General features: G+C 38.8%; 1 protein-coding gene across 3 annotated transcripts in view; it reads right to left on the reverse strand.

Annotated features, from left to right (window-relative positions):
• HERC5 (HECT and RLD domain containing E3 ubiquitin protein ligase 5) overlaps nt 1–23,535 on the reverse strand; it is a 47,520-nt gene that overhangs the window by 17,324 nt on the left and 6,661 nt on the right. For all 3 annotated transcript variants that reach the window (XR_011257678.1, XM_069593729.1, XM_069593730.1), the window contains 13 exons: nt 22,915–23,006; nt 22,514–22,644; nt 20,938–21,083; nt 19,577–19,653; nt 17,622–17,725; nt 16,054–16,113; nt 14,435–14,528; nt 11,283–11,472; nt 9,843–9,997; nt 6,287–6,400; nt 5,262–5,372; nt 2,817–2,987; nt 904–1,047 (listed from right to left, as the gene is read on the reverse strand). Coding sequence is in view for 2 of the 3 variants with exons in the window: in XM_069593729.1 (XP_069449830.1) it covers nt 904–1,047; nt 2,817–2,987; nt 5,262–5,372; nt 6,287–6,400; nt 9,843–9,997; nt 11,283–11,472; nt 14,435–14,528; nt 16,054–16,113; nt 17,622–17,725; nt 19,577–19,653; nt 20,938–21,083; nt 22,514–22,644; nt 22,915–23,006 (1,589 nt within the window). In the remaining variant the exon portion in view is untranslated. The remainder of the gene's footprint in view (nt 1–903; nt 1,048–2,816; nt 2,988–5,261; nt 5,373–6,286; nt 6,401–9,842; nt 9,998–11,282; nt 11,473–14,434; nt 14,529–16,053; nt 16,114–17,621; nt 17,726–19,576; nt 19,654–20,937; nt 21,084–22,513; nt 22,645–22,914; nt 23,007–23,535) is intronic.

The following is a 23,535-nucleotide window of genomic DNA, read 5'->3' on the forward strand; positions in this document are numbered from 1 at the left end:
TACAGCCACTATGGAGAACAGTGTGGAGATTCCTTAAAAAATTGCAAATAGAACTACCTTATGACCCAGCAATCCCACTTCTGGGCATACACACCGAGGAAACCAGAATTGAAAGAGACACATGTACCCCAATGTTCATCGCAGCACTGTTTATAATAGCCAGGACATGGAAACAACCTAGATGTCCATTAGCAGATGAATGGATAAGAAAGCTGTGGTACATATACACAATGGAGTATTACTCAGCCGTTAAAAAGAATTCATTTGAATCAGTTCTGATGAGATGGATGAAACTGGAGCCAATTATACAGAGTGAAGTAAGCCAGAAAGAAAAACACCAATACAGTATACTAACACATATATATGGAATTTAGGAAGATGGCAATGACGACCCTGTATGCAAGACAGGGAAAAAGACACAGATGTGTATAACGGACTTTTGGACTCAGAGGGAGAGGGAGAGGGTGGGATGATTTGGGAGAATGGCATTGAAACACGTATACTATCATGTAAGAACTGAATCGCCAGTCTATGTCTGACGCAGGATACAGCCTGCTTGGGGCTGGTGCATGGGGATGACCCAGAGAGATGTTATGGGGAGGGAGGTGGGAGGGGGGTTCGTGTTTGGGAACACATGTAAGAATTAAAGATTTTTAAAAATAATAATAATAATAAATTAAAAAAAAACATATTGCTGAAGTTCTCCTGTGTGGACTTGAGAATCTGGGGGAAGAGGACCCTAGTTTCAAGAAAAAAATATCACCTTTTAGAATTAAAATTTATCTCCATAATTACAGCAATAATTCTTCTCCTAAAATAAAACAGTCTAGACAACCTAATTTTCTATGGTATATCCCCACACCTTTTCTCTCAAGAAATACCTACGCCAAGAAGAGGACTTACCCTGACAGGAAACCACATGTAGGAAGCCTCTTCAGGATACGTGAACATTCCATATTCTGGCCGGGTCATTTCTTGAAAGAGACAATAGAAAAACTCTGCCCTGACTCCTCCAAAATCATATCCAATTTCTCCACTAAATGAAACCTAAAAATACAGAGGAAATAATGCATCACTTCCAGAGCTCTGTATTGCTATGTATTAAATCTCATTTAATAATTATTTGTAGACACAAGTATTCGGAGATTAATGTACAGCAACTTCTAAAAATGTTTCTCTACTTAAGTGTTTCTCTCCAAGAGGCCTAAGAACCCATGAATTCCCAGTTCTAAGGACTTGAGTTTCTTCTGTCTCATCTTGATTTCGCCAAACTCATTTTACACTTCTGAACCACCTCCTCTTTCTTCACACTCTTTTTTCCCCCTTGCTTTCTTTTATGAAGCACTATTTAAGTTTTTATTTCTCTCTTCTTTTCCATGTTACTTTAATACTGAAGATTCCTGCATTCTATGCTGGTACCTCTATTCTTTCTCTTACCCTGCCCCTTTATATGGGCAAGCTCCTTAATCTCACAAAGCCTATTTTCCCACAAGATAATCAGAAAGATTAAATGGTATAATACAAGTAAAATCCTTCACAGAGTCTGGAAAATAACAGCTACTTATCAAATGTTACCTAAATTTTAAAAATGGATGAATGAAAATTAAAATAACTGAGTGGACTGGCTGGCTGACACAGGTTAGAATCATATAATGAATTTACTAGGTCTTTAAACATTATCTATGTGCAAAAATATTTAGAAATGCCAGCTCTAACTGCAAACTCCACACTTTTAAAATAATATCTTGAGCTTTGGTCAAGTCAATCATTCTTTAATCTGAGTAGGACAAGTGATACATTAACATCTCCCATCAAACCATTCTAATAAATATTATCAGGAAAGTCTTTACTTGTTTTGATTAAGTGGAAAGTCTAGAGCCTAATGTGTGTTTGTGTGTGTTAGTCTTGTTTGACTTTTTGAGACCCCATGGACTGTAGCCTCCATCCATGGAATTCTCTAGGCAAGAATACTGGAGTGGGTAGCCATTCCCTTCTCCAGGAGATCTTCCCGACCCAGGGATCAAACCCAGGTCTCCTGCATTGCAGGCAGATTCTTTACCGTCTGAGTTACCAAGGAAGCCCCTATAATCTGATGGTTGGGCTCAAACCCTGGCTCTGATACTTATCAGTTGTTTCACTCTGGGATAAGTTATCTAATAGTTTGCACCTCAGTTTTCCCATCTGTAACGGGAAGAAAACCCCAGAACCTTCTACACAGTGTGGTTGAAAGGGTTACACAAGTAGGTGTAAAGCTTTTATAATAGTTCCTGGCATAAGGAAAACATTCATTAGCTCTTCTAGTCATTATTATTCTATGTCAATTATCTATTAGTAAGACAAGTTACACAGTAACTAGACCCAAGGACCATTAATGAATGTTCAGGACATGGTGATACCTACAGTTATACCCTCAGAAAACTATATAATCAATGAAGAGACTGTTCTCTCTTCAACAAAGCAATCTGGGTTCTTGCAGGAGAGCAGAAACAAACTCTCAGTTCTCCTCTGTGTCAATCCCATCTCACTGGAACCTTTAAAAGGTGATGACCAGCCAGGCTTAGTCAGGCCTCAAAAGGGAACTGAATATCTTAGGGCTAGTACTGGAGAGGACAACCATTTCACCTGCTGCCCCTTAGCCAGAGAACAATGGCAGCTTCTCACCTGGAATTCACAGGTAACTGAGGAAAATTAGGGGAACTGCAATACAGACAACTTCAGTGTAAAAGGGAGGTAATTCCCTCTCTGTAAGGCCCACTGTTACATTCTTTTACGTTTTCCTTCTCTCAGCAGCAAAAATATTAAGAATTATACTTTACCATTAACTCCCTCCTCAGATCTTCATTTTCAAACTGATTTAGCTGATTAAAAACATCCTCAATCAAGTGACTCCTTCTGACTATCAGATTAAAGGTGGGCAGTAAAGATAATGCAGACCCTTCTTGGTCCACAATGCCAGCCAACCTCATACAAGCTTGAAATTTCTTCTCCTGGGAAAAGAAAAATGTTTCATTTCATTTCACCATTGACTCTAAGTAGAAATTTTCAAAATGGAATAAACCAACTCAGTTTATTGTAAGCACATGTCACAAACACTTAGGATAAGGGCTCTATATACTCCCACTGACTATATACACCACATGACTATACAGTCCATGGAATTCTCCAGGCCAGAATACTGGAATGGGGAGCCTTTCCCTTCTCCAGGGGATCTTCCCAACTCAGGGATCGAACCCAGGTCTCCCACACTGCAGGCAGATTCTTTATCAGCTGAGCCACAAGGGAAGCCCAAGAATACTGGAGTTGGTAGCCTATCCCTTCTCCAGGGGATCTTCCTGACCCAGGAATTGAATGAGGTCTCCTGCATTGCAGGTGGATTCTTTACCAACTGAGCTATCAGGGAAGCCTATACACCACGGAAGACAGGCTATATATTCAGCATTTACCCCTGAGAGCAAAAGATACATGAGCCATAGGGAATGAAAAGCTTGTGGGGTCAACTTGGGTGAGCAGGAACGTGACCAACTACAGGCTCCTCTGGACCACTGTACCATGCAAAGCAGTGGTCCTTAACCTTTCTGGCACCATGAACCAGTTTCATGGAAGACAATTTTTCCACAGACTGGGGTGGGGGTGATGGCTCAGGCAGTAATGTGAGTGACGGGAAATGCTAGATAAAGCTTCCTTTGCTTGCCGGCTGCTCACCTGCTGCGCGATGCAGCTGGGTTCCTAACAGACCACAGGCCAGTATCGGTCCACAGCCCGGGGGTTGGGGACCCCTGCTGTAAACACAAATATGAACACTTCAGTGACCAAGCTAAAGACCACCAGTCTTTAGCCTGCCTAAGGAGCCTGAAGCAGTAAGCTGAAACCTAATACTCTCATCAGGATGAGAAGTTCAGACGTTTAGAAGATATCCTTTTCTACGGGGAAAATTCAGACTGATTTTAGGGGACAGATAATCTAGGAAGTTAACATGAGAGAGACAGACAGACTCACAGACTGACATACAGACTGTCCATTTGGAACCAAGTGACAATTTGGTATAATGTCTATGTCTCTTTGCAAAAGAGAGAGGAAGCAAATGCTGGTTCCATAAAATAATTACTGGAAACTTGTTTAAAATCAAGAGAGAAGAGTTAGAGTTGAAGCAAAATAAAGTTCTTGTATCTTTTTTCCTTCCAATATCCTTTTTTAAGTATTTCATCAATGATCTTACTTGGAACTCTTACATCAGTTTTCTGTTTTATTATAGTTAACTGTATTATGTAAAAGTTATCTAGTTTTATGACATATATTTGAATATTATTCATGCAAATACATACACAGGCGCATATACATATACAGATGCATATACAAGGGTAAAAGCTACACTTTTGGGCACTTTGTGCAAGGCACTGTTCTAAATGCTTTACCTATATTAACAAATTTAGCCCTTATAAAAAATGCAATGAAGTACATTTTCTGAGGCTTTCTCAATTGTTCAATTTTAAGTTAAAAACCACTTTGCTGGATATGCTGACAAACAGAACCAAGTCAAAGTTGATGACAGTTAAGTACATGTGAAAAGGAAACACTTTATAAACCTTTATTATGGCACAATCACAGAGTACTAGCCGTTAATTTGTTGTGTCCGACTGTGGCTCAGGCGTAAAGAACCCGCCGGCCAATGCAGAATACATCAGAGATGCAGGTTCAATCCCTGGGTTGGGAAGATCCCCTGGAGTAGGAAATGGCAACCCACTCCAGTATTCTTGCCTGGAGAATCCCACGGACAGAGGAGCCTGGCAGATTACAATCCATAGGGTCGCAAAGAGTCGAACATGACTGAAGTGACTTAGCACACACGGTCATTTACTTGAGTCTGAATTTCAAGACCCCTCCATCACTTCTATTCCCACTACTGTGTTTTCCCATTAGACTGGACCTTCCTACATATATTGCTGATCCCAATCAAGTCCACCCACATCTGCTATACCTCTCTGAGCACCATTCAGAAGGCTACTGGCGCTATTCTCAAGATAAAAGCCCTATAATTAGGCCCAAGCTCTACCCTTTACTACTGAGGCCCTAATATGCCTCAAGGCCAACCCAACCTAAATGATGACAGTCTCTCTTGCCTTCTTTATTGCAGTATAAGCTCCATGAATGCTATGACCACCATTGGTTTCACCACTGGCTCCCTAATCACCCAGCTATTGTGCAATGAAAAAGATACTCATCCTTTGATTTGCTAACAAAGACAAAGAAATAAGCACGCATACCTGTACTTTTAAAAGTGAGTCTGCATACAGTAGTTTTATTTTCGAAAGAATATTAAAGATAAATGGAAAACGACTGAATATGACAGGATACTCGATGTCTACTGAAATGTCCTAAAAATGGAAATGATAACAATTTTGATAAATGAAAGGACAGAGAAATCTTACACCTTACTTCTTAGCCTTAAACCCCTGATGGTTTCAGGTCTCAGTACTTACAGTCAAAGGAATCCAAAATGTTGGCCAGTGGTGCTAGGATATATAAAATTCTAAGAAAATGTTTTGTGTATCAATGAAAGGTACATAAACCTAGTATTTTCAGTGCTCATTTAATTTCACCATTAATTATGAACTCCAGACACTTTCCCAAAAGTCTGTTCTGCCCCTACCTTTACTTATGAAATGTGAAATTAGTTCACATGTATTCAGTAAATAGGGGAGTGATAAAATATAGAAAACTGGTTAGCTCAGACCTGATTTTTGCCAGGCAAAGAACGATGTGCTAGTAGAATGAGAATCTTCAGAGAAAAGGAGAAAAAACAGATTAGCTGCTGAACTGGCAGCCAGAGCTCTTTAGCTTTATTTTAGTAAAAAGGACTACTAACACCCAGGGAACCCTCACCAAAGTTACAACCTTGTACTGGTGGCCCCTGGTGAGTCACCTGCCTCCTATGCCCACCTTAAGAGAAAAGCTCCACTCCCATCGGTTATCTCAGTACCACTGGTCCTCTAATTAGCCTGTGGATAGATTTCTATCCTTAGGTTTTTGTGCATTTTTTATCTTCTCATGGCACTCTCCATGTGATCCGAGCTATCTCCCCAGCTAGCAGGCATTTTTCTGTCATAGTTCTGGCTGCAAAACTGCATAGGTTTTGAGGGGCCTGCTTTGTTTTTCCCATAAGCCCTGCTATTTCTATTGGGCAATTTTGCAGAGTGTAAGAATTTTTGGAAATTCATACAAAGGTATAGCACAAGTGCCTATATTAACTTACCAATGATAATACCCTCTTTAAATATGCCATACTTACTGAGTCCACTTTCCAGGAGGACCTTCTATATGCATCTACATAAAAATCAAGCCACTGTGTGAGTTCATTTATTTCAAAGATATTTTCAGGCAGTTGACATTTAGTCTGGTTTACCTTAAATAAAATATGACATGTGAGAAAGTTTTATATATAAAGACAATTTTGCTTAATAGCTATAAATTAGATTATCAGAATAAATACAAGTTAAAGATACTTTAATGACCAGAATTTAGTTCTATCCAACTACCCCATCACCAAGCCCCAAACTTTCAGGAGCATAAAGAATACCTATGATTTAATCATAGGCATTGATGGTATGATGATAAACTTCTACTTACTTTTAATCCCTGGTCTGGGAATTAGATACCACATGCTGCAACTAAGATCCAATGCCACCAAATAAATAAATATTTAAAAATAAATAAATGAGTGAAATTTATATGGAAGAGCCAAATGCCAAAAATAGCCAAGATTCACTTTAAGAACAAGGTAGGAGTATTTGTTTTATGACAGTTCACACCACCTATCAGTGTAGAAAGGACAGGATTTCAGTTAAGTGGTGCTAGGTAATTGTTTGCATATGGAAAATAATGAAAATAAATTTTCAATTGGTTTAAACAGCAAACTGCAAAAGGCAAAACAAACCTCAATACTCCCTTTAGACCTGGACAAGACTGACCTCTTGGGTCTCTGATTTAAAGGTCTTTGCTCTGGCCCTTCTCCAGCCAATCCCCTTCCCACAAGGGGTGTGCTGGGTCAAGGGCTGTGTCTATGCAGCCCACATATTTCCATCTACACTGAGCTCAAGAACCCAAGATCTTCAAGTCCCTGCTCAAATGGCTCCAAGAGCCCCAGGACCTGCACAGGCCTCTCCCTCTACTTGCTCTCTGAGGAGTGGAAGTCACAGGTGAGCACACCCCAAAGCTCCAGAGCACCAGGGCTGCTGCAGAAGGTGGGGACAGAACAGAGCCAGGAGGTGAGAGGTGCACACATGGCCACGGGACACCCCTGGTGTGGGATAAAGCCAAGGTAGGAAAAGCAGGGCAGAGGCCCTGGGATGGGCCAGGGGGAGGGTCCATCAGCACCTTTGCTTTCACTGCAGAACTCTGCAAGGAGCTGATATTTCTAAGTTCAAACCTGGCCTCCTCTGACACTGTACTTAGTCCCTCAGTCGCGTCTGACTCTTTGTAACCCCATGGACTGCGACCCACCAGGCTGCTCTGTACATGCGGATTCTCAGGCAATACTGGAGTGGGTTGCACGCCCTCCTCCAGGGGATCTTTCCAACCCAGGGATCAAAACCAGGTCTCCCACACTGCAGGCAGATTCTTTACCATCTGAGTCGCCAGGGAAGCCCTCCCCTGTCATCAGGAAGATTTATTTGTCAAGATGGGAGGACAGACTATATTTTACTTCATTCAACAGGTTGCTAGCTAGCTTTCTAACCTTTTATACATTAGACATATGGTACAGGAGCCTCTGTGTGTATTCTCCCACTGGTCCCAGGTATCATCTGTGTTAGAAGACTATCTGGAGCAGCTCTCAGGGCTAAATCAGGCCCTCTGCTTACTTTATAAAATCTCACAAATGCCTAAAATAATTACCATCTGGTCCCTTCCAAAAAGAAGCCCCGCTGATCCCTGATTAAGGTGAAGAGTTTAAAACTCTGAAGTAAAAGAAAAGTTTAAAACAAAACAGATGGAGTAAAGATTATAAAGGAATGGATTGACAGCATCATCTATATTAAAATTAAGAAGGTGGGTTCATCAAAAACCACCAAGACAAGCTGCAAACTGGGACTTGATATTTGCAACACTTATAACAAAGGACTAGTGTCCAAAATAAAAAGTGCTCCTATAATCAGTAGGAAAAAGTTGAACATATTTAAATTGAGGAAAAGGACAAGCATTTTACAGTAAAGCAAACAAGTACTACGATTATAAAGATGAAAATATGCTCGAATGCATCAGAACTAGTGAAAAACAATTAAAATCATAATTTGCCATCATTTCAATGTGGTACTAAATATATTTTCCAAATTTTAAAGTCAGACATGGGGCAACAGAATTCTCATCATCTCCTGGAGACAATTTAAACTGGTCCAACCACTTTGGAAGACTGTCACTGCTAATAAAGAGCAACACAATTCAATTCTATCAATTCCAGAATTAGGGATGGCAACTAAAAACTTAACACTTGATACACAATACATATCTTTTACTATACATATCTCTTAGTGATGAACACTAAGAGGTATATACAAAAATGTTGACAGTAGTGTGTTTACTCAGAGAAAAACTCTCTCCTCCCCCAGCAAATAGAATTGCAAACAGTACATACTACATATTAATCAATACTGGAATGGGAGGGGAATATGTATACCTATGGCAGATTCAAGTTGATGTTTGGCACAAACCAACACAATTCTGTGAAGCAACTATTCTTCAATTAAAAAATAAATAAATTTAAAATTAAAAAAACCAAAGCAACAAAAAATATGTTCTATCATTAGACTATAAAATCCAACATGTCTTAGTTACATTAGAGTCTGACAGTATTTTGACATGGAATTTTGTTTTATAATTATTTACTATACTCTCTACAATGTTTTCAGAGAAGGCAATGGCACCCCACTCCAGTACTCTTGCTTGGAAAATCCCATGAACGGAGGAGCCTGGTGGGCTGCAGTCCATGGGGTCGCTAAGAGTTGGAGACAACTGAAGCGACTTGGCAGCAACAGCAGCTACAATGTTTTATCTTTTTCTGTTTGTATGTTTTGCTTGACAAATGCGAAAAAACACTCTTTTTTCTATTTGTTACACTAAAAGTTGAAAAGTATTTTAAAGTTTTCCTAGTAATTAAAATTTAAATTGGCTGTATTCTTTGTGTACTTTTAGCTTTATGTTTTGAAGCTGCTGCTGTTGTTTTGAAGCTGTTTGGTTTCACAAAAGATAAATATTCATGGTAGTTCATAATTTAGCAATAAAAATAAAGTACATATAATTTTTGTCTGGATTAAAAAAAATACCGGAATGGGTATTTATGGTAGAGACATACTATAAACTCAGAAGTGAAAATGAGTGAAATACAGACAGATGTATTAATCTGGATGAATCTATAAAATGAAACACTATGTAAGCAGTGTAGTTTATTCATATTAAATTTTGAAAACAGCAAAATTAAACAGCATAGTGTCTAAAAGTACATATAGCTATAAAACAATAAAGAAGTGTTAAGGGAACAAGTAACTGAAAATCCAGGATTCTGGTGGCCTTCAGGAGATGAGAAAGTACAGTCTGTGAGAGACACACAGGCATTCCTAAAATTTTCTTTTTTAACATGGGTGGTAGTTACACTGATGTCTGTTTTACCACTTGTCTTTAAACTGTACATAGATACTATACACACTCTATATGCATGACTTCATAAAAGAAATTTTTTTTAAAGCAATATCAACTTCATGCTTTGTAAGAGTCTGTTAAGATTCAAGCCAGGTGAAATCAAGGAAATTCTTATTGCAAAATAAAGATGTATGGGTTTCTAAATCAGCACTTACCCTATACAGCTTTTTCAACACTTCTAGGAGAGCTTTAATGTGATTGTTATTCTCAGAACTTTCAGTCCAATAATGCAGCTGAGCAACGATGGCTCTTTTAAACATCTGGACCAGATTGATGAAAGGAGATTCTTTCAGAGATGCCCAATATTCCTCTGAGGGATACAAAGGTAGATAACTGTTAGCACGTAACGTTTCTCGGATTCTTAAAGGTAAAAAGTAGTCAATGTTTCTAAAGTAGTCAAAAAATTATTTTCTAAAAGTAGTCAATATTTTCTAAAACAGTATGTTCATATATATCATAGGTATCAATATAAAAACACATTTGTAATATACTTTTCAGTAAATGTAACTGCAATTGAAAGTTTAGATGTCCTCAAAGAAATGAGTTGAAATGAAAGTTTAATGTCCTGAAAAGAAGAGAATGCCTTAACCGTAACAGCACCACAAAGCTGATCTAATTAATTTGTAAAGGGGGGGAAAAAGCTAGACAAAATTAATTAGTCACATTTTTTGCCCCAGTGAAATAGCATACAGTATGAAAATCCAGATAAAAAACTATTTGTGATAATGACTTTTTTCACTCTGAGCATGAGTTAACTCTTAAAAACCATCTTTCAGCATTGTGAAAAAGAAAACTGCTTTAAACAACGGCTTCATCACTTACACAGTGACTTAAGAAAACATAAGAGAGGGCTTCCCTGAGCCGATATGCTAATTGTGTCGAAGACCGAAACAAAGTTTAATCAAGCCCTAGACCTAACTTCCAGTGTACTAGAAACACAGGGAAAAGAGTAAACAATCAGACAAAACTAGATGTGAAACACTTACAGAAAAACTGACCCAGGCTCTTCTTATAAAAAAAAAAAATTCTGCAAAATACTTTTTGAGACAAGTGCAGAAATCTAAACATGGCCTAAATATTATGTAATACAGTGGAATCATGTCTAATCTTATTAGGTGTGATAACAACGTCGTGGTAATACAGAATTCCATATCCTTATGAGATGTGCATGCAAATATTATGGGGAAATGTCTCCAATTTACTTTCATATAGTTCAACAAAAATGAAAATCTGTACATCAAGAGGGAGATGCTTACACAACATAACTGCTACTGACTCTCAGAGAGTATCTGGGATTTACTGTACTAGTCTTTCAATGTCTAGGAATGAAGTTTTTCTTAATGAAAAGTAGGGAGCAAAAGACCTTATGACCAAGTCACACATGTATCATTACAAGATCACTAAAAAGTGACTAGAATAATCCATTTTGGATGACTACAGTAATGATTATAGCATGTTTATATGCTAAGAATATAAACTAAAAAACAAGAATATGTTTAGTTATCTATCTAAGATCTGCTGTAACTTTGCTAGGCATGTGTTTCCATTGAGAAGACTGTCATGTATTCTCAAGTGTAAACCATTTTCGATCTTACCCAGAACTCTTGACATCTGGTTATTCATTTTATTAACAGCTTCTGCAAATGGAACCACCAGGCTCTCCCAGTTGTTACTATCATGCATCACAGGACATTCTGGGAGAAGGAAGAAAACTTCCAAAGCTTCTTGGTGTGGAGAATTAAATGGAAGATTTTTGAGCAGATTATCCCTGAGACATGAGGTTATCTGTGGTCAAAAAGATGCGGGAAAAGACAAGTCAAACACAGCAGGAACTGGGTGCAGTTACTGTAATAAAATAAAGTGTAGAACCTGGAGTTTCATTCCACCATGAAACTGGAATGATCACTTCATCTTTCTAAAACCCATGTTTACAATTCATCTCATCTACCCTCCCAAGTACCTCGGAGTACGTATTTGACAAGTATTTTTCCCATCCAGTTGTTGGCGTTTATGAAGGAGATCAAGAAATCACATGTGCAAGACTGTATTAAATGCACAATGGACTCGGAATTAAAAGGCAGCCCCCTAAAAAGTTCTATAGTCTTCCCTCCAGCTCCACTATCACACCTCATTTATTAAAGAGGAAGAATATGCCAGAATCTCCAAAAGTAAAACAAAAATTAAAAAACAAAAACAAACGAAAGGAACTACAATGAAAATCAACATGGTTTCCTGTTATCTTCTTACAGAATCACCTGTCACATCAAACTCTCTCCACCGAACTCTAGTTTCTCTCTCCCAATATTCTTAACAATTTCCCCAATTCAAAGTGCAAGCTGAAGAAAAATCTGAAGAAAAAAGTTGAAGAAAAATTCAAACGGAATTGTGAATTTTTTTATGTGTTATGTGGGCTAACAGTAATAATTTGCCTAAATGCCCACTAAAAAGATAAGCTAGTGTTTCCAGGGTTCTTATTACTTGCCAGATATTGTGCTAATTCACATATATAGGGTCATCTATTCTTGTCATTTCTCTGTATAATAGATATTATTATCCCCAATTTATAAATGAGAACTCTGCATGTCAGAGAAATTAAATTGCTCAGGGTCACAGAGCTAAGTAAGAATCTCTCCTGGTTCTTTTTGACTCCAAAGCTCAATCACTGAATTAGGAGATACTAACAAATGGTATCTCTAAATGTACAAATTATTATAACCATCTATTGTAAACATTATATTGGGCTCCCTCTACTAGGTTCAATCTTCAGAGTCATGCACACCTGATTCCTGCACTACAACCCATTTCCATGCCTCCGTCTTACTCTGTGCTCTTCATCATTCACACCCTCAAGCCTCCCAGCCCTTTAGAACCACTGCAAAACTCTGGAGCCTGTCACAGAGTTTCACATCTTAGGCCTTGATGCACACCCTCCTGAATGCCTGGTATGTCTTTCCCCTGTAGGAACCTGGTACAGGCCCCCTCCCCACTGGGCACCTTGTTTTGACCACTCTAAATAGAACCAACCATTCACAACCCTGAGTAATGACTGAATTCATTTACCCAAAAATGTTTATTACACACTCACTATGTTCTAAGCTAGGCAGTAGGGAAGACTAAGTGTAGTCGCTCAGTCGTGTCCAACTCTTTGCGACCCCACGGACTGTAGCCCACCAGGCTCTTCTGTCCATGGGATTCTCCAGGCAAGAATACTAGAGGGGGTTGCCATTTCCTTCTCCAGGGGATCTTCCTGACCCAGGGATTGAACCTGGGTCTTCCACATCACAGGCAGATGCTTTACCCTCTGAGCCACCAGGGAAGCCAGTGGAGTGTGAAACACATCCCGTCTTCACACTGACATCTGCACAAAGGCATCTGTCTCCCTTCATGAATGAAGAGCCTCTAAGGATGGGGAGCATGTCTCTCTCATCTGCATCAGGAATCCCACCACAGTGCCCTACTCATGGAAGTATTCAACTGTTTGCTGAATAAATGAAGGAAGGCCAAGTCTGTGAGTTCATATCACAGAAATCTCAAAATAGAAAGAAACATTATACGTCTTTTGATCCAACTATCTAGTCTGAAACAATGGGAGACTGCTCCACGATTATGTTGCTTGCGCTGTATGTGATACTGTTCTGGCACAACCAAGGTATATAAGCCTTAGTGATGAACCAGTCCAACCACTTCCCTTCATGAATGCAGAAATGCTTTTCTATTTTTGGTGATCTTTCCAAGTGCTGCAGAGTCCTGGATAAAGGTGCTTAATTAGGGATCCATTTTACTTCAGACTCCTAATTGGGCTGTGGTTCTGCCAAAGGTAACATAATTAAATTTCCCATCTTCCCTTGAGAGAAAAGAGTGTGTGAGAGAGAGAACTTGCAGCTAAGACACAGAATGTGGACTGTGGCGGACGGAGCCAGAGAGCAGGGGAGGGAGCCAACCGCAGGCAGAGAATGAGTGGATACGGAGAGCGAAAGAGAGGGAAAGGCCAAATCGGGGAGGGATGGAGAAGCAGAGAGAGGAGAAGTGGAAGTGGGGGAGAGAAAAGAGCCAGAGACTTCGGAAGAAACAGACTGAGCGGAGAACGGAGCTAATACTACCCCTAGATCAATCAGTACAGGAGAACAGGGAAATAAGTTAATAAAAGCTATACATTAGGAAAGGCTGGATTAAAAAAGTATATTTGAGGCATCTCCAAGTGCAAGGCCTAAAGATGGTAATAACAGTGCTGAAACAAAGAAGCAACAATCCCAGAAAGAATAACAACATTCTAGAATCTACAGAAAAGGAACAGCAATGCAACGAAACACAGAAGAAGAACCCACACAGCCCTTTGTGACGGGGACAGTCCCATTAGAAAAGGTGTTCTCATTTCTATACTTAAGTGTAAAATAATGGCAAATATGCTGCTCTTATTCTGGTGTAACCATCTCAGCAAATATTTTAATAATCTTCCTAAAGCCAGAGTTGAGAACATTCCCTCTAGGGGAGTCTGTGCATATACGTGTAAACATGTGTGTATACAGATAAACTGTTTTGACTCTCTGTAACCTATGCTCCTACTATATCATCTATTTCACCCTATGTGGGGAAACTTCTGAATACTATCGGAGTTTAACTTAATTTACATAAGCCACAAGGCTTCAGAGAATATGTGAAAACAAGATATTTCTTCTGAAATTTTGAGTTCTTATAAAAATGTTTCAGTGTATTTTCTTTTTCCAAGTAACAATCTGAAGAATACCACCGTGTTAGTAATCCAGTCCTTCTGGGTTAACTCCTTAAAGGTATTCCTTGCTGCATTCAAGTCCAAATGAATAGATATCATTTCTCCATCTATTCTGTGGAAGGAAGATAAGTGAAAGAAAGATAAGTAAATGAAATAAGATGCTTCAAAATTAAGTATTTTATTATTTATCCAGATGAAAAGTTTATCCTAAAGCTTGCTTCATTGTAATAAAATTATTTTTTCTCACCTTTACAATAACATGATTGTTTCTAAAATGCCAAAAAATATCAAGTCTGCATTAACAATATATATGCTATCAGACTTTACATCAGATACTGCCTTACCTTAAATGAGTAATCAATAAATATTTATTTTCCAATAAAGAAAAACAAACAAACAAAAAAGCCAAAGATAAAAGGTGAAAGTTTTTCTTTTTTCCCAGTTTCACGAACCAGAAGCAGGAACCAAAAAAGGGGTCTCCAAGCAGTAAATTTGTAGTAATCGAATAGAAAATTACTAATGAAATGACTATCTTTACCCAAGAATTATACTGGATTGAATATATTATCTAAAAACAGACACATTCTTTGTGAAATAATGTATTTAGTGTCTGAAAAGAGACAAATTCTTTTAAATAAATATTATACCAATATTTAGGAAAAGAAGTACAAAGTCATTCTTTCATATACTTAAAAATTCAAAGAAACCTAAGTATCCAGAAATATAGAAACAAATAAATTAAGGTATGTCCTTCCCATGGAATACCTTGCAACCATTAAAATGATGGTATGGAGAAATACTATTATAAAAATTGAATATAACAGAAAGTAGACAAAACATTAAGTATAAAGAAATATATAAAACAATACCATTTTTTGTAAAAGAACTCATTTGCATAGAAAAAGATATTTATACAAACTCTATCTATTATGTGTAAGTGCTGAATTTTGGCTGATTTTCATTTTTGTTGTTGTTTCATGTCTTTTTTTTTTACATTTTCTACAGCAAACATATATGTGCTCTTGTAGGGGAAAAGGTAATTTTTTAAATGAGATGTTATTTTACCCTCAAACCATTTCCTTTATAATTTTTATGAAAATTTTAATAAACTTTTAATTAAAATTTAATAAAAATATAATTTTATAATTTTCCTTTATAATTTCTTTCACAGGTTTTTAAATGAGACATAATTGACACATAACATTATACTAGTTTCAGGGGTGTACAACACAGTGCACTGATATATGTAGAGCATATATTGTGAAACAATCACTACACGGTTACAAATTTTTTCCTTGTGATGAGAACTTTTAAGATCTATTCTCTTAAGTAAGGAAGGAAGGAAAGTCGCTCAGTCATGTCCGACTTTTTGTGACCCCATGGACTACACAGTCCATGGAATTCTCCAGGCCAGAATACTGGAGTGGGTAGCCTGTCCCGTCTCCAGGGGATCTTCCCAACCCAGGGATCGAACTCAGGTCTCCCACATTTCAGGAGGATTCTTTACCAGCTGAGCCACAATTTTCTTAGCCAACTCTCAAATACACAATACAGTATTATTAATATTAATCATAGTAACCATGCTGTCATTACAGAATGTTTTTAACAAAATTTAAATTTATTATAATATATATTACCTTTCCCTTAAAAAACTTCCAGTCAGACACGCAGGAGATGAGAATATCTCTCTTATTTCCCTGTATAAGGAATAAGATCGTGGTCAAAACAAATCAGAATATGTCTCCTTATAGCAAGAGGCATAACAATTGTCCTTCAAACTCCTCCTGCTATCTCTGAGTTATCTGAATACTGCCATGTGTATCTGAAAGTCTATTTCATTTGTGAAATCTCAAAATTTCAGAGGCAAACAAGGAAAGAAAAAGATACGTATTCAGAGAAGCAACAGGGGAAGAGAAGAAGGCTTGACCAAGGGTCAGTATTTTAAGACAAATAAAACACTCCCAACACACCCAGCTTCCCAAGCCCTATTTATTTCTATTCTACTGAAGTGGAAACAAAATAGAGGGTGGGGGAGTATGCTCAGTTCCACCTTAGAAGTACCTGCACAAACAGTTCTTGACCATTTGTGCTCTGCAAGTCAAGATGCAGCTATCTGGACTTAACTACTTTCCAGAATTATAAAGCAATACCTAAAGTGTCTCTAAAAGGAAACGCTTGTAAAAATGAGTACAATCTTTAATGATGGCAGGAGTTCTGTTATTTACAACAAGGTTGCCTAAGATGTTCAGCTGTGAGTAAGAGTTCAACAAACAAGAGGCTCCGAAGTCAAGCAGGGCTGGAAAACAATAGACTATATTTCCTGCTCAGAGTCACAATTACACAAACATATCAAAGGCTCAGAGAAGTCCTGCAGTAAAGAGAGCTGCCCTCATGAAGCCTACGTGCTAGTTGTGATGGTTAATTGTATGTATCAACTTGGCCAGAGAATTGATCAAACACCAATCTAGATGCTGCTGTGAAGGTATTTTTTTAGACAACATTAACATTCAAATCAGCAGGGTTTGAGTAAAGCAGATTACCCTCTATAATGGGGGTGTGCCTTATCCAATCAGTTGTAAAGGAAGAGGAAATTCTGCCTTCAGACTGCCTTGGGCCTCAAGCTGTTATATCAGTTCTTCCCTAGGTCTCCAGCCTGCAGTCTTGCCTCACAGATTTTGCTCTTGCCACCCCCTACAACTGTGTGTGTGTGTGCTCCATCACTCAGTCATGTCTAACTCTTTGTGACCTCCCGGGCTATAGCCTGCCAGACTCCTTGGTCCATACGATTTCCCAGGCAAGAATACTGGAATTTTTACTCCTTAAAAATCTCTCTACACACACATAGCCTCTACTGGTTCTGTTTCTCTGAAGATCACCAAGTAGTAGACCACTGGGTGATGATTTAGTCACTACGTGTCCAACTCTTGTGACCCCATGGACTGTAGCCCACCAGGCTCCACTGTCCATGGGATTTCCCAGGCAAGAACACTGGAGTGAGTTGCCATTTCCTTTTCCAAGGGATCTTACTGACCCAGGGATCAAACTCTCATCTCCTAAATTGTAAGATTCTTTACTACTGAGCTCCTAGGGAAGCCAAACAGACTACTAATGGACCACAAAATCTTACATCCTTGTATTGTGCAAAATCAATTGGGAAAACATTGATTTAAAGAGCTATATGAGCAGACAGACATGTAGGTTGTACCTTTTTGTATTTTGCCACTGTTTAGTCCCCACATCAGCAATCCATCTCTTTACAGTGCCTTCATTTAAGGTAGGAATTTTCCTCCTCAGATTCACATAGGAATTCTGTAAACAAACAAAATAGTAGAATACAGTAATTTAGATACAAATGAAATAGGTCTTCAACTTTTAGGCACCTTCTAAGGATAGAGCATAATACTAAGCATGGATAATACAGCTCTGGAAAATCATAAAGATTCTACCAATCATTTGCCTGGCTGCCAGTTTCTTGACCAAGGATGCCTAGATCCAAAGTCAATTTCTCTGAATGCCCCAACATTGAACGCTTTATATGGGTATGACCAGATTAAACTGAACATCAGAGTTTGGGAAGATCCTGACAGGACTGGGTACAGAAGTAGCAAGAACTCAATCTGTCTTGGTGAAGTAGGATGTGGAGATTATGGACTGATTATTCATAAGACTATGGACCTCGGGTCTTTATTAATACTGGCTGGCAAAGTCACTTCAAAACGTTAACCTATTAGCTTCTTAAAACCCTAACGAAAATGCCATTTGCAAGGAGCCTCCTGAAAGGTAAGTAGATTGTAGGGAAATCACACTTATTTGACATACAGTATGGGAAAATCTGCTGATTCTTGTTGAGTAAAGATGCATGCTGTTTCAACAATGAAGGATCAATAATGTCTAGCCATTCCCCAGCATGAGCCTAGGAACCTGATGATTTTGGAATTCACCAAATCTAGATTCTGGAAATGTTTGAAGAAACCAAGTTATAAAACGTCTAGTCTCTAGTCTCCCAAGGTAATACAAGTAACAACAAAAATAAACAAACAGGACCTAATCCAACTTGCAAGCTTTTGCACAGCAAAAGGAATCATAAAAATGGAAAAGACAACCTATGGAATGGGAGAAAATACCAGCAGACAACATGACTGACATGGGCTTAACCTCCAAAGCATACAAAGAGCTCGGCAACTCAACAATGAAAAAAACAAACAACCAAATGAGAAAATGGGCAGAGGACCTTAATAGAAATTTCTCTAATGAAGACATACTGATGGCCAGTAGGCACATGAAGACGCTCAACATCGCACATATTAGAGAAATGCAAATCAGAACTACAGTGAGGTACCACTTCACACTGGTCAGAATGGTCATTATTAAAGTCTACAAATAACAAATGCTGGAGAGGATGTGGAGAAAAGGGAACCGTCCTATACTGTTGGTAGGAATGTAAGTTGGTGCAGCCACTATGGAAAACAGAATGGAGGACCCTCAGAAAAGTAAAAACAGAATTACTATATGATACAGCAATCCCACTCCTGGGTATATACCCACAAAAAACTACACCCATTCAAAAAGATACATGTACCCCTATTTCACAGTAGCATAATTCACAATAGCCAAACACGGAAACCACCTAAACATCTGCCAAGAGAAGAATGGATAAAGATCTGACACATTCATACAGTGAACATCACTCAGCCATAAAAAGAACAAACATCATGCTGTCTGCAGCAACACGGAAGGCAACTAGAGATTCTCATACTAAGTTAAGTAGGTCGGGAAGAGTAAGCACTGTATGATACCACTTGTATGTGAAATCTAAAATATGGCAAAAATGAACCTACCTACAAAACAGAAACAGATTCACAGACAGAGAACAGACTTGTGGTTGCTAAGGAGGAGGCCAAGAGAGAAAGAGGGATGGGCTGGGAATCTGGGGTTCATAAACGCCAACCATCACATTAACATGGACAAAAAACTAGGTCCTACTGCATAACACAGGCAACTGTATCCAATCTCCTGGGATAACCCACCATGGGAAAGGATATGAAAAGAATGTATATACATATGAAACTGAAGTCACTCTGCTGTACAGCAGAGATTGGCACAACATTATAAACCAACTAGACTTAAATTTAAAAAAAACTTCTGGAGATCTTTTTTTACCTCTTTTTCCATCCACATCAAAATGCTTTGATTCCCTCCAGCAACCATTATTAACTCCTTTACTGATGTGCTGCTTTCTGCAAGGAATTTACAAAAAAAAAAGAGCTTAGAAACTCTTGTGATACAAACATACACACTCAAGTAACTTTAGATCCTTCTTAAACAGAGTCCTTTTCTCTTTCTGACAAAGACTGAGTACACTTCCCACCCACAAAGCAAAAATACATATCTACTTCAGGGTGAAGTCTAGTTGGCAAACAGGTAATTCGGAAGGCTGACAACGTGGAATCAGTTTAATACACATGGTTACTATTAACGCTTATATATTCAACACAGTCAAACAAATACTTGATTAGTTAACTGTTCCCTGGTTTAATTTAGCACCTATTACTAAAAACCACATTCTAGGAACTTCCCTGGAAGTCCAGTCATTACTGGGAAGACTCCCAGGGAAGTCCAGGACTCCATGTTTCCAATGCGGGGAGCACGGGTTCGATCCCTGGTTGGGGAGCTAAGATCGTACAAGTCACCTGGTGCAGCCAAACACAAACAAACAAAAAGCCATTTCTACAACTCAAGACTTAAATCAATGACTACTGGCTCTGAAGAATGTTAATAGTACTTCAAAGGCCTATGTACGTGGTTATAAGAAATTAGATATAAGATACAAACTGCTTAAGGAAATAACCCTATCGTTCATTTCCCCAGAAGAACTGAGAGAACTTTAGTACTTTAGGTCACCACTAAGCTTTCAGAAACAAGTGACCCAAGTGCTCCAAGGCACTTCTGTAGTGAAACCTTTCAGAGTTAAGCCTCTGAAGTTACACAGTGCACACACAGTTCAAGTCCAGCCAAAACTGCTTACGGGCTAACCCTTCACTTTCCAAGTCTGTACCCTCCAGTAAAATGGGACTGAAAGCTCACATCTCTTGACGCTGTTTAAGGACAGGTGAGATGACACAAGCAAGTTTTAGGTACAGTTACACTGCCTGGCATATGTCAGCTGCTCATCATTCTGAGGGTTTTTTATGATTAGGAGTCAGTTTAGTCAGGTAAGAAAACCAATCATCATGGAAATAATAGGTCCCTTGCAGACTGGAATCAGAGACTGCAAAGGCCTCTAAACCCATATAGGTTTTGTTTTTTTTTTAATGTTCTATCATTCCAAGTCCACATTAATCTTAACCTGAAGGGCTTAGAGAACTAATGGCTATTCTGACTTGATAAATTAGATAGGGTATGTTATTTACAAGTAAACACGAAATCAGTAAAGCTCCACTCATAGTCATACATTTTTTTGCTACATTACACACTTAGGAAAATCAGATTTTCAACAAATTCTGTGCTCCTACAGAATTTACCAGATTTGAGTTCTTCACTTGACGGCAATTTCATGGGACGTGGCATCAGCTGATTACATGTCCCACCGTTTCCCAGTTGTCCTTCTTTTCCAGAACCAAAAGAAAAGACCTTTCCCATATCAGAAACATAGGCAAGTGTGTGCTGCCTATTAAACAAAAGCACATACAGTCAATTCTCAATTCTCCACAATGATCAGAGTATGCAGCAATCTGGTAAAACTGCAGAAATTATACTACCCAGTGAGTGAAACTAGTTAACAAACTCCAAGTGCATGCAATTAGCCATGTGGAAACTAAGAAATCACTAATGTGTAGCTGAGGTGATTCTGGAACCCCAAAGTCCACTGAAAGCCATCAGGCTGCATCCTAGCAAAGGATGTTCCCTTGGGCAGAACCACCACCACCTCTAGCATTCTACTCCTTAGGCCTTGGCTTGAGTCACCACCTCCTGGAAGCCACCTCTGAGCTCCTCCCCATCCTAGAAGATGGAATCAGGTTATCCTGAGCTCTGACTCTACTTCCCAAAGACCTTTAATTATGCTGATTTTCTTACCAATCTGATTAATGGCCTCTCCTATTATACAGATGTATAAGGAAAGAATTTGGCCTTGCTCAGAGCTCTGGCCTTTATTCTCACCTCTAGGGAGGTGATGTCTAACCTCTTAGAATTTCCCAAGTGATAGGAGTGTCTCTGTTATTCATGCCAAGCCCCTTGACCACACCTAATTGTTTATCAAAGTGGCTCATAGAGGCCCCTCCAGCTATAGGTAAGCTGAACCTCTGGGTACACAGAGGCTGGAGTCTGAGCTCAGTCACATGGGCAATAATTCAATCAATCATGACTAAGCAATGAAAGTCTGGACTTGGGTGAACTTCCCTGACTGACAATATTCTTCACAGGCATGTATCAGGCTGGGAGGAGGTAACACTGTCCATGCCTCCAAGGGGAGTAGACATCAGAAGCTCCTCATTTGGACCTCTTTTATACTCTGTGCTATGCAGCTCTTCCTTTAACTCTATTGATAATTTGTATCCTCCTCTTAAAATTGACCATCAGTATAATAGCTTTCAGTGAGCCTTGTGTCTTCCAGTAAATTCGCCTATGTTAGTAGGGGTGCTGCTCTGACATTAAGACATGTCTAAGGTGAGGATTCCTCCTATAACACATGTTACTCAGAGGAGTGCGTGTTATGAAGAATCCAAAGTGGTGACAAAGTTTCTTTGGTTAACACAGATAGAGTGAGGATATCAATGAATAATCCTTTCAACTCATGTTTGTTCATTTTTTCCAAATAAATAATTTTTTAAAAGATAAAGTGCATTTGAATATTTACAAAGGTATTTCACTGAAGGACCAACAGAAAGTATATTTACACATTTTAAAATTCAATTAAAATAAATATGCATACTAAAATAGATTATGATTGTCTAACAATGTGAATTAAGCATTTTCACCTGTCTGAAATGTTTAATAGTTTTATCTCAATCAAAGAAACTGAAGAGAAATTTTATTAAACTACCTATCTAAATTTATTATATTTATCTTAGCAATTTTTATTGATACTTTACAACTTACCTTCCACATGCTATCTGGGTCACTCTATTTCCAACAAGCCCAGCTACCAAACAGGGTCTTAACTCATTCTGTGTTGAATTGTGACCGAGTTGCCCATACTTTCCATCACCAAAAGTAAATACCAGTCCACTCTAAGAAAGGGAATTTCTTATCAGAAATTAGAGAAATACGACACAGAAGTAACACTCACTTCTGTAAAGCGTTAGTGAAGGCATCAGTGAAAAATCAATAAAATCACCATCAGAGCAAAGCCCCCCAGTTATCAGGACAGTCCTGCATGGGGAAGCAGTGACCTCGCTTCCCCAGGAAACACCAGCTGCCCGTATCTCCACGTTCTAGTGCTCTCTCCACTACCAAGTGCTCTTCTGGAACTGCAGTCAGAGAGACAAGGGTACACTCACCTTTGTGAGCAGGGCAGTGTGAGAGCCACCACAAGCAAGAAATTCAACTTTCTGATCATCCAGTGCTTCAATACAGGAAGGAGAATCTTTATCTACACAAGAAAAAGAAGAGTTCAAGTAACCACAAGGAAACATTGAATTTCACACTGGAGTTCCATGCTACTGACAAAACACCCAGATTACTTCCTCTAGGCCCATCACAGTAGCTCCCAACACACTGACAAGAAAGGCTCTGTGCTGGTGGATTTAGGTCTGAAAACGGAACAGGGGTGGTAGTCAAAGGGCACTCACCTCTGAAGTGTCACTCTCACTTCCCAGAGCCCTTTCTTCTCTTTTTAAACCGGACTTGATTAGCTCTCACTGCAGTGTATCTGTTATTTCCAATTCCAGTCTAGCATTATTACCCTTCTAATGAACCTAAAGCTTCTTATTCTTCTTTCAAATCCTCTAGTGGAGAGAACTGCCTTACACTACCTCTTCGCTCTATCACGATTACTTCCTTGTCCCAGAGAGATTCAGCAAAAGTAAGTTCAACGGTCCTTTATTCCTTTTCCTCCTGTGAAATGACTTACGGGTTCTCCTGAGTAACCACGGGGACATGTGAAGCAGAAATGCAGTATC

This window comes from Ovis canadensis, chromosome 6 (genome assembly GCF_042477335.2).
Source record: "Ovis canadensis isolate MfBH-ARS-UI-01 breed Bighorn chromosome 6, ARS-UI_OviCan_v2, whole genome shotgun sequence".
Taxonomy (NCBI): Eukaryota; Metazoa; Chordata; class Mammalia; order Artiodactyla; family Bovidae; genus Ovis; species Ovis canadensis.